The sequence below is a fragment of the Cherax quadricarinatus genome, chromosome 54 (genome assembly GCF_038502225.1).
Source record: "Cherax quadricarinatus isolate ZL_2023a chromosome 54, ASM3850222v1, whole genome shotgun sequence".
Lineage (NCBI taxonomy): Eukaryota > Metazoa > Arthropoda > Malacostraca > Decapoda > Parastacidae > Cherax > Cherax quadricarinatus.
Window position 1 is genome coordinate 13231247 of NC_091345.1, and position 12500 is coordinate 13243746.

Consider the following 12500-nt stretch of genomic DNA (forward strand, 5'->3'; position numbering starts at 1 on the left):
GGAGCAGCAGTGCCAGGGGCCATGCTAGGAAGGTCCTACCCGTACCTAACCAGCAATGGGTCTACTGGCCCATGCTAGGCAGGTCTTTCTCGCTCGTTATTACAGTAATGGGATACAATACCGACAATTTGATGAATTAGACACCTGTGCCACATCTGAGGATTTTTAATTTTAAAGACCTTTCAACAACTACTGGCTTTTATAGTGTAATATAGATTTAGCAAGACTAAGGTACTGAGTACCTTCTTTAAGGCTGAGGGACTGATTACCTCACCTTCCACCGTCTTCCGTGTATAGGTCTGCACTGATCTGAAAACAGCTTCTGGTTGGCGAAACGTCTTCAAAATAAAGACAGGCACATGTTTCTCATGTGTCTAATTCATCATTACCCCTCAGGATAATAACTGTTGGTCACGTCAGTGATGAAACTCGACAGTTTGTTCCACTCATGTATTATTCCTGTACCAGAACAAGGCTTTCCTATACCCTTCCCATGTCCAAATTTATTCAAACTTTTAATAAGCAAAAGGATGAATGGGGATATGAATCGTGGTCCTGGCCCATAGCAGCACCATGGTTCGAGTCTCCTTCTGTTCTTCTCTTTACTCATTGACAGTCGTTTGTGACGACTCATTTTCGACTTATCAGATTTCGTGCAGCTCCTCAGGAATGGAGGGTAATGAGGTTTGATCCAAAGGAGGTGGAGGGCAGCTCCGATTTCTTGGATCAAGAGCCCTTCAGCAGGACCAAGGCGGCTCCTTGACTTGTATATCTTCCTTGCATGTTTTCTTCTCGTCAGGGTTATACATGCAATGTTAGATCAGGTGCGCAGAAGGTATCAGGTGTGACACAGGTGTGATACAGGTGTTCTAGCAAGTTATAACAGGTCTGATCTACATTTTGGGGAAGTTAAAACAGATGTTCAGAGAATAAACAGGTGTTGTGTGGAAAAAGATAAAGAGAGAGGCAGTCTGTGTGTGTGTGTGTGTGTGTGTGTGTGTGTGTGTGTGTGTGTGTGTGTGTGTGTGTGTGTGTGTGTGTGTGTATCTTTTTAAGAGACGTTTCGCCCAGCATTGGGCATTAACGCACTGATAGTTACATGTCGCACGTATTTCATTCACCAACATATCTGTAAAATATACCTATAATCTACTTAGACTCTCTCTCTCTCTTGGTCACTTCCTTGCCCATCTAACTAACTTCTCCTTTTCGTACAACCTACAGTACGAACCTGTAATAGAGCCCAGGAATCTGCCTTACTTACACCACATGTTGCTGTACGAGTGTCGCCTACCGGAGGGAGACAGAGTCTTCGATAAGTGGCTAGGAGTGAGGGGAGTCCAGTGTTACACTCCCAACATGCCCGTCTCATGGATACATTGTACCAGTCCCCTCATCACCTGGGCTATTGGATCTGAGGGTAGGTGACTGGCCCTTCTCTCAGGCAAACTTGGTTCACTGGCAAACAGTTGCTATCGTCCCACCAATCATCCGAACAGCATGGTATGGTGGCGAATGACTTTACTGTGTGTTTGGAGGAATAATGATCAGTGGATGATGAGTGTTCAGTTGTCATCTAAACTGCTGTCTTTAGAGGCAGGGGAATTATTTTTTTTCCTTGGAAAATTTGAGTATCAGTAACTGATATGCATATAAATAGTGGGTTCTAGTTTAGATGATTTGGTTAAGTTGATTAATGGAGCTTAAAACCTATCGACTATACTAGGGTCATAAAGTCTGCACATGACCTTTTCACTAGACAAGAATATTCTAACCTCTATAATTAAAGTAAGCTCTCACCATGTATATGCTGAGGGACATCCACCTCTCAGTGCATATATCATGTGTTAGGTAACTTACATGTTTAAGTGACACGATATATTCTTTTAGGTTCCTCTCAGTTTTCTGCTACTTTTCTGGCCGAATTTAGGTGTTAAGTGATAGGAAGCATAAATGATGGAGTCTCAAGTGACAGAGAATTCAGGTGATCAAGCCTGCTGCTAACCCACAACATAAGTGCTTCCCTGCGGGCGTGGTAATTACAGCGGGTTCTCTCATCCCTAACAGGAGAGATGTGGCCCGAGCATGTAGGCTTTCCTTTAGGCCATGGCCACGGAGGTGCTGACTACTTCCTCTTAGAGATACACTACGATAATCCTACCTTCAAGAAAGGTGCATTGACCTCTACGGGTTTAGTTGCTGCATGCTCATGATAATAACAATAATAATAATAATAATAATAATAATAATAATAATAATAATAATAATAATAATAATAATAATAATAATAATAATAATAATAATAATATAAATTGATTAATAATAATAAGAAGAGTGAAAATATTGTACATAACATCTCAGGTATTGTCGACGAGTCTGGACTGCGACTCTTCCACACGGAGAGGTTAAGGAAGTACGATGCTGGAGTGCTGCTAGTTGGACACAGAGTCACGTCCAACCACATCATTCCACCAGGTCGTAGGTGGAAATCTATTGGACACTGCTCCAGCCAATGTACGCAACAGGTGACTAGTCGGGGTGTTGTTGTCACTCGCAATAAATCAGTTTTCCTCTGATTCGCCTATTGACAATAATACTAGTGTGAGCATTTAGTTTCAAGACTAGCCTGATTTCTGTGTGATGGTGTTATTCGTGGCAGTCAGATGAGATTCTGATCAGCGTTGGTTTATCCTGTCTGCTTCTTTGATTGCTAGTTAGGCGCTGGGGAACTGCAGAAAGAGATCCATCAAGTGAACGTCCCAGCGCCAAAGTAATTATCAAAGAAGCAGACAGAATCAATATTTAATACGATCTAATCTTTATATCTACTGTTCCCTCCTCCCTTCCACTACATCCAATCAACTAATCAACTCTACGATGGCAACAAATCCTCCCGTCCCTGTCACACTGATCTGACGGTGATGGTGCTGGTGGTGATGGTGATGCTGGTGATGCTGGTGACGCTGTTGGGGGTTCTACTGGTGGTGATGGTGCAGGGTCTTCCTGAAGGAGGGGTGAAGGTGTTCCAAGCACTCCTGCATGAGCATTTGTTGGGAAGAGACATCCTTCTCAGACACATCCGGAACGGACGAGAACTTCCAGTCACGTTTAAGGGTAGGTTTATTATTATTATTATTATTATTATTATTATTATTATTATTATTATTATTATTATTATTATTATTATTATTATTTCTCACTTGATGTTTCCCTTGCTTTCAGCTCTGAACTGAGATCATTTTTGCGTTTGTTCATGTTTCTCTCGTTTGTCTTCTGTGTGTGCCTATTTTCGTCACTTGAATAATTCGACTGGTGTTGAGATAGTTATAGTCTCCAACTTGCAGACTATCGTATATTAAACAGCATCTCTGCTGACTCTACTGAAATATCTAAAGCATCTTTAGGCTGACATTACCACTATCAGATCGCCATTACTGCTGATTCCGTCACATCATTCACCATCTCTTTTGATACAGCCTCATCAACCACTGTCTCTGTTCTTACTACCACATCAATCACCATTTCTTGCTAGTATATTGGTCCATATGTGGTCTATTATTTTACTGTAAAAAACCTTAAGACGCCTATAACAATCGGTGCCATTTACCGGATACCTCACACAAACATCCCAAATTTCAGTGAGAAATTAAAGTCACTAATAACAAACAGACAAATGAATAAGCACCACCTTCTCTTAGCTGGAGACTTCAACATCAACCTTGGCTTACTAGATGATCAGCCTGTAACTGATTTCATCAATAATATGAACAACACACTTCTCATACCAACAATAACTAAACCAACCAGGCTCACTGAGACAAGTGCAACCATAATAGACCACATATGGACCAATATACTAGCCCCCCTTAAATCAGGGATAATCACAGATAGCACTACAGACCACTACCCTACCTTCCTCCTGACAAACATTAGTAAACCACCACTTGAATACAACAAAGTCTCATTTAGACTCCATGACGAGGCCTCAGTAAGGAAGTTCACAGCTGACCTAGAGACTGTTGATTGGCCTACAGAATTCTCCAAGGCCAATGGTATTGATGACTGGACAGACATCTTTCTTAACAAATTACTTAGACTATACAACAAACATTGTCCTATAAAAACAAAACAGATCACAAACAAACGGCTTGGTTGCCCATGGCTAACCAGCACCATTCTGAAATCCATTGACAAGAAACACCAATATGAAAAGCAATATAGACAGGGCTTAATACACAAAGATACTCTTAAACACTATTCATCAGCTCTCACCAAAGTAATAAAAAAAGCCAAACAAATATACTACTCCAGTAGATTCACAGACACTAGAGGAGATATAAAAAAGACCTGGAAAACACTCTCTCAGATTCTAGGGACCCACAAACTGAGAAAAACCAAGAATATTGTCCTAACTAAACCTAATGAAACACCACTACATCCCACTGACACAGCTAACAAGATAAACGACTTCTTCTCAAACATAGGATCTAATCTCGCCAGTAAAATCCCACATACCAATGCCCATGCCGGGGACTACCTAGATGGAAATTTCCCTAATTCCTTCTATCTTGCACCAACTGAGCCCACGGAAGTCATTGAGATCATAAAGTCACTTAAAAATAACTCGGGGAATCTGTCTCATGTCCCACCATTACTGAACAAGCGAGCGGCCCATGTCCTTTCGCATGCTATTTCATTACTTTTTAACAAGTCAATAGAGACTAGCACCTTCCCGAAACTACTCAAGATGGCAAGGGTTACACCAATACATAAAGGTGGTGACCCTACAGACTTAAACAACTATAGGCCAATATCTAACTTACCATTGCTATCCAAAATCTTTGAGAAACTCGTGTACAAGAGACTGTATTCATTTATAACGGCTCAAAACATACTCAACCCCTGCCAGTTTGGATTCAGGAAAAATGAAAGCACTAATGATGCAATCATAAAAATGCTAGATCTGCTTTACACAGCATTGGAAAATAAGGAATATCCACTAGGAATTTTTATTGACCTAAGAAAAGCTTTTGACACAGTAAACCACGAAATCCTACTCCACAAACTTGACCACTACGGTATAAGAGGCCATGCGCTTGCTTATTTCAAATCTTACATTACTAATAGGTATCATTACGTCACCATTAAAGACACAGCATTAGCAACACGGCCACTTGATACTGGAGTTCCGCAGGGAAGTGTCCTTGGTCCCCTGCTCTTCCTCATATACATCAATGACCTTCCAAACGTATCCCAACACCTGAAACCCATTCTCTTTGCTGATGACACGACTTATGTCATCTCTCACCCTAATCTTGCCACCCTCAACACCATTGTGAATGAGGAGCTGATTAAAATATCGACTTTGATGACAGCCAATAAACTTACGCTTAACACTGACAAAACTTACTATATTATGTTTGGTAGCAGAGCAGGAGATGCACAAATTAACATTAAGATTGACAACACTCTAATTACCAGAAATAATGGGGGCAAATTCCTAGGCTTATACCTTGACAACAACCTGAATTTCAGCACCCATATCCAGCATATAGCCAAAAAAAGTATCCAAAACGGTTGGGATCCTCTCCAAGATACGATACTACGTGCCGCAAAATGCCCTTCTCACACTATACCACTCACTTATTTATCCATACCTCACCTATGCTATTTGTGCTTGGGGATCAACTGCAGCAACACACCTAAAGCCAATAATAACCCAACAAAAAGCTGCAGTAAGAATAATCACTAAATCCCATCCCTGGCAGCACACCCCCCCACTCTTCAAAGATCTAAACTTACTCCCAGTTCAGTACATCCACACTTACTACTGTGCAATCTATATCTACAGGGCCTTAAACTCTAATATCAACCTTGACCTAAAACGCTTTCTTGATAGTTGTGACAGAATCCACAGGCATAACACCAGACACAAACATCTCTACGACATTCCCCGTGTCCGACTAAACCTTTACAAAAATTCAATGTATGTCAAAGGCCCTAAAATCTGGAATACCCTACCTGAGAACTCTAGAACTGCAGACACATTCATCACCTTCAAAACTACCATTAGAAAACATCTTTTCTCCCTGATACACCCCGTCAACTAACTACACAAATACCACCTGGTGGTTCACACTTACACTCGCTCACTCATTTAACCATAAACAGAAATATTAATCTCAGTCTTAAAATAATGAATCCTGTGATACTCCAATACTGAAACTATATACTGTGCCAAAACAAAAGCATTCACATTGCTAAACTCATAAACTAGTATTTAGTCACTTAGCCATAATACCAACTTACCTCATAATTTGTAATATTTTACAATTAAGAATAAAACTAAGTATGCCCGAAATGCCTAGCCATGCTAAGCGTTCTAGTGGTACACTCTGTAATCACAATTTTACTACATGTAAACCAAACAATAACCAAATTTCTGTAAACTCAGCATTGTAATCCTTATAGAGAATAAACTCTTTCACGTCAACCACCATCTCAGCTGAGACTTCCACCTCATTAATGGTCTCTCACTGCAGATATGAATTACGATTTCAACTACCAGCAGTGCAGAGTACTGGAGCAGGAGCTGACCATACTACCAGGGGACACCCTCATTGCCGAGTGTGGGTACGACTCCACCGGTATCACCACACCTACCTTTGTGAGTACACAGCAAGTGCTGTGAGTAAACGACGAGTGATGTGAGTACAGAGGTGGCACAGGAGCTGAGCTTGGCATTTGCAAAGACTAGACAGAAAATATTAGGTACTGGGGCCATGTCGTAGTTCTTAGTGTCATAAAAATAACATTAGGAAATTCGTTTCCAGTCTCAGGGTGTAGTTGTGGAAACAAATATCATACAGATTTTCAGAAATAGGTACGATCGGGCTTCGGAGGCCAGAAACCATTTGAAGCCAGTGTACAGAAGTCATGAGCCAGGAATTGTAAATAGACCCCTGCATTCACTTCATGGTGAGTACACACACACACACACACACACACACACACACACACACACACACACACACACACACACACACACACACACACACACACACACACACACACACACGCACACACACACAACACACATATCTATCTACGTATGCTCGTTACAAGACACAATCTCATGTTAGGTTAGGTAAGATTTGCAAGGAAACAGGACAAGCGCTTCCTGACGCGTGGGTCTTAGTTTTGCGATGACTCGCACAGATGGAGCTCTTGGCCATCTGACCGAGGCCTTCCACTGGCTTCCCAATGTATTGCAGGGCGGTGCTAGGACAAGTGACGAGATGTGCCTAGTCTACCTGTCTTACTATCCACAAATCCAACTGGACCACTGCCAATCCCAGCCCATCTTAGGTACCATCCTGAACTCCCTGGGACTCAAGAAAGTAATCGACAACAGGTGAGTTGACGCACAGGAATGCATGGTATTCCATCAGAGTGAACACGAGTGCATGGGAGTGCATGGTAATCCAACAGAATGAACACGAGTGCATGGGAGTGCATGGTAATACATCATAGTGAAAGCGAGTAGAAGGGAGTGCATGGTAATCCAAGAGAGTGAACACGAGTGCATGGGAGTGCATGGTAATACATCATAGTGAAAGCGAGTAGATGGGAGTGTATGGTAATCCATCAGAGTGAACGTAAGTGCATGGGAGTGCATCTGAGTACCTCAATGCACTCAGATGCACTATTTTTGAGTCACTAGTCCAAAAAATTCTACTCTACATATCGTGCAACTGAGAGAGAGAAAGAGAGAGAGAGAGAGAGAGAGAGAGAGAGAGAGAGAGAGAGAGAGAGAGAGAGAGAGAGAGAGAGAGAGAGAGAAAAAGTGTGTGTACTGATCTAATTGTATTCTCCTATTTGTAGTTGCATGAGTCGAGTCATAGCTCTTGGCCCAGCCTCTTCACTGGTCGCTACTAGGTCACTCCCTGCTCTGCGAGCTTTATCATACCTCTTCTTAAAGCTATGTATGGATCCTGTCTCCACCACCTCCCATTCCCGGCTATTCCACTTCCTGGCAACTCTATGGACTTACGAAATACTTCCTAACATCTCTTTGACTCATCTGAGTCTTCAACTTCCAACTGTGTGTGTGTGTGTGTGTACTCACCTAATTGTACTCACCTAATTGTGGTTGCAGGGGTCGAGACTCAGCTCCTGGCCCCGCCTCTTCACTGATCGCTACTGGGTCCTCTCCCTCTCTGCTTCCTGAGCTTTGTCATACCTCTTCTTAAAACTATGTATGGTTCCTGCCTCCAATACTTCACTTGCTAGGCTATTCCACTTGCTGACAACTCTATGACTGAAGAAATACTTCCTAACGTCCCTGTGACTCGTCTGAGTCTTCAGCTTCCAGTTGGGACCCCCTGTCCCTGTGTCCCCTCTCTGGAACATCCTATCTCTGTCCACCTTGTCTATTCCCCGCAGTATCTTGTATGTCGTTATCATGTCTCCCCTGACCCTTCTGTCCTCCAGTGTTGTCAGTCCGATTTCCCTTAAACTTTCCTCGTACGACATTCCCTTGAGCTCTGGGACTAGCCTTGTTGCAAACCTTTGTACTTTCTCTAACTTCCTGACGTGCTTGACCAGGTGTGGGTTCCAGACTGGTGCTGCATACTCCAGTATGGGCCTAACATACACAGTGTACAGTGTCTTGAACGATTCCTTATTAAGGTATCGGAACGCTATTCTCAGGTTTGCCAGGCGCCCGTATGCTGCAGCGGTTATTTGGTTGATGTGCGCCTCCGGTGATGTGCTCGGTGTTATGGTCACCCCAAGGTCTTTCTCCCTGAGTGAGGTCTGTAGTCTTTGTCCACCTACCCTATACTCTGTCTGCGGTCTTCTTTGCCCCTCCCCAATCTTCATGACTTTGCATTTGGCTGGATTGAATTCGAGAAGCCAGTTACTGGACCACATGTCCAGCCTGTCCAGGTCTCTTTGCAGTCCTGCCTCATCCTCGTCCGATTTAATTCTTCTCATCAACTTCACGTCATCTGTCATTTGTGTGTGTGTATGTGTGCGTGTGTGTGTGTGTGTGTGTGTGTGTGTGTGTATGTGTGTGTGTGTACTCACCTATTTGTACTCACCTATTTGTGGTTGCAGGGGTCGAGTCTTAGCTCCTGGCCCCGCCTCTTCACCGGTTGCTACTGGGCCCTCTCTCTCCCCGCTCCATGAGCTTTATCAAACCTCGTCTTAAAACTGTGTATGGTTCATGCCTCCACTACGTCATTTTCTAGGCTATTCCACTGCCTTACAACTCTATGACTGAAGAAATACTTCCTAATATCTCTCTGACTCATTTGTGTCTTCAACTTCCAATTGTGGCCTCTTGTTTCTGTGTCCCCTCCCTGGAACATCCTGTCTTTGTCCACCTTGTCTATTCCACGCAGTATTTTATATGTCGTTATCATGTCTCCCCTGACCCTCCTGTCCTCCAGTGTCGTCAGGCCGATTTCCTTTAATCTTTCTTCATAGGACATTCCCCTTAGCTCTGGAACTAACCTTGTCGCAAACCTTTGTACTTTCTCTAGTTTCTTGACGTGCTTTATCAAGTGCGGGTTCCAAACAGGTGCTGCATACTCCAGTATGGGCCTGACATACACGGTGTACAGTGTCTTGAACGATTCCTTACTAAGGTATCGGAATGCTGTTCTCAGGTTTGCCAGGCGCCCATATGCTGCAGCAGTTATCTGATTGATGTGTGCTTCCGGAGACATGCTCGGTGTTATACTCACCCCAAGATCTTTCTCCTTGAGTGAGGTTTGCAGTCATTGGCCACCTAGCCTATACTCTGTCTGTGGTCTTCTGTGCCCTTCCCCTATCTTCATGACTTTGCATTTGGCAGGATTAAATTCGAGAAGCCATTTGCTGGACCAGGTGTCCAGTCTGTCCAGGTCTCTTTGAAGTCCTGCGTGGTCCTCATCAGATTTAATTCTCCTCATTAACTTCACATCATCTGCAAACAGGGACACTTCTGAGTCTAACCCTTCCATCATGTCGTTCACATATACCAAAAATAGCACTGGTCCTAGGACCGACCCCTGTGGGACCCCGCTCGTCACAGGTGCCCACTGTGATACATCATTATGTACCATGACCCTTTGTTGCCTCCCTGTCAGGTATTCTCTGATCCATTGCAGTGCCCTTCCTGTTATATGCGCCTGATGCTCTAGCTTCTGCACTAATCTCTTGTGAGGAACTGTGTTAAAGGCCTTCTTGCAGTCCAAGAAGATGCAATCAACCCACCCCTCTCTCTCGTGTCTTACTTCTGTTATTTTATCATAAAACTCCAGAAGGTTTGTGACACAGGATTTGCCTTCCGTGAATCCGTGCTGGTTGGCATTTATACTCTTGTTCCGTTCCAGGTGCTCCACCACTCTCCTCCTGATAATCTTCTCCATAATTTTGCATACTATACACGTCAATGACACAGGTCTATAGTTTAGTGCCTCTTTTCTGTCTCCTTTTTTAAAAATGGGAACTACATTTGCCGTCTTCCATACCTCAGGTAGTTGCCCAGTTTCCAGGGACGTGTTGAAGATTGTGGTAAGTGGCACGCACAACATATCTGCTCCCTCTCTAAGGACCCACGGGGAGATGTTGTCCGGTCCCATTGCCTTTGAGGTATCGATGTCCCTTAGCAGTTTCTTCACCTCCTCCTCATCTGTATGTATGTCGTCCAACACTTGTTGGTGTATTCCTTGCTGGTGTCCCCATCTGGTCTGTGCCCCCAGAGTCCTTCCTGTCTCTACTGTAAATACTTCCTTAAATCTCGTGTTGAGCTCCTCACATACCTCTTGATCGTTTCTTGTGAGTTCTCCACCTTCTTTCCTCAGCCTTATCACCTGGTCCTTGACTGTTGTCTTCCTCCTAATGTGGCTATACAGCAGTTTCGGGCCAGATTTGACTTTCGATGCTATGTCGCTGGGCCTCCCTCCTTATCTGTGCATACTCGTTTCTGGCTCTTCTACTAATCTCCTTGTTTTCCTGGGTCCTATGCCTCCTGTACCTTTTCCATTCTCTGTTGCACTTAGTTTTTGCCTCCCTACACCTTCGGGTAAACCAAGGACTCGTTTTGGTCTTCCTATTATTTCTGTTTCCCTTGGGAACAAAACTTTCCTCTGCCTCCTTGCACTTTGTTGCCACATATTCCATCATCTCGTTTACTGATTTTCCTACCATTTCTCTGTCCCACTGAACCTCCTGCAGGAAGTTTCTCATACCTGTGTAGTCCCCCCTTTTATAGTTTGGCCTGTCCCCTTCAGTTCCTGTTACCTTCTCCACTTGTAACTCTACTATATAATCAAAACTCAGAACCACGTGATCGCTAGCTCCTAGGGACCTCTCGTAAGTAATGTCCTCAATGTCTGAACTGCTCAGGGTGAACACAAGATCCAGTCTTGCTGGCTCATCCTCCCCTCTCTCTCTGGTTGTGTCCCTGACATGTTGATGCATGAGATTTTCAAGTACCACATCCATCATCTTGGCTCTCCATGTTTCGGGACCCCCATGTGGCTCCAGGTTTTCCCAGTCGATCTCCCTGTGGTTGAAATCGCCCATTACCAATAACTTTGCTCTGCTCGAGTGAGCTCTTCTTGCCACCTCAGCCAGTGTGTCCACCTTCACCCTGTTGTTTTCTTCGTACTCCTCTCTTGGCCTCCTGCAGTTCTGTGGTGGGTTATACATCACTCCAATGACTACTTTATGTTCTCCGGACTGAATTGTACCTACAATATAGTCTCTTTCTCCAATCATGTCCATGCCTTCCATTTCCTCAAATCCCCATCGGTGTTTTATGAGCAGTGCAACCCCTCCTCCCCCTCTACTCCTTCTATCTTTCCTCAGGATCTGATATCCTGTTGGGAAGATTGTGTCTGTTATTGTCTCAGCGAGTTTTGTTTCTGTGACTGCTATGATGTCTGGGGATTTTTCACTGATTCTTTCGTTCCACTCCTCATGTTTATTCGTTATTCCATCCGCGTTTGTGTACCAAACTTTCAGTTTCTTTTCTATCATTGTGGTCATGCAAGAATATTGGGGTTGGGGGAGCGAGAGCCTTGGTGGGGGCCTATATGGGGCTGTGGTGTAGGTGGGGTTTGTGATGATGGGGGTGGGGTCAGAATGCCCATAAGGGACAGCTGTTGGGGTGAGGTTTGTGATATGGGGGTTGGTGGCAGAGGAAACAGTGAGTGGATTGTAGTATAGGTTGCTCAGTTGCGTTGGGAATGTCGCGGTTGGAGTATTTTGGTGGGAGATTCTGTGGGGTGTGTTTGCCCTTCCTCCTGTGTCTGGGTCCTGCTCACTTTCGTCATTGCCTCTCGTTCCTGCTTGCGTCTCTGTACCCTCTCTTTCAGTGTAGTCCTTTCTTCTTGTGTTCTGTCGCGGTCGAGGTATACTCTCTGGTACCCCTCTTTGTCCCTCAGTCTTGCTTTCTCTTGCAGAATCCTGGTTCGAACTGATTCTTCCTTGAAAGTTACTCTGAC

The 12500-nt window shown here is 44.0% G+C and overlaps 1 protein-coding gene across 1 annotated transcript in view; it reads left to right on the top strand.

Annotated features, from left to right (window-relative positions):
- The window catches only part of LOC128699141 (DBH-like monooxygenase protein 1), a 39354-nt gene that overhangs the window by 10338 nt on the left and 16516 nt on the right, over window positions 1-12500 (top strand). The window contains exons 7-12 of the mRNA XM_070096640.1: window positions 1225-1420; window positions 2068-2172; window positions 2362-2525; window positions 2997-3114; window positions 6543-6667; window positions 7275-7414. Of these exons, the coding sequence (XP_069952741.1) occupies window positions 1225-1420; window positions 2068-2172; window positions 2362-2525; window positions 2997-3114; window positions 6543-6667; window positions 7275-7414 (848 nt within the window). The remainder of the gene's footprint in view (window positions 1-1224; window positions 1421-2067; window positions 2173-2361; window positions 2526-2996; window positions 3115-6542; window positions 6668-7274; window positions 7415-12500) is intronic.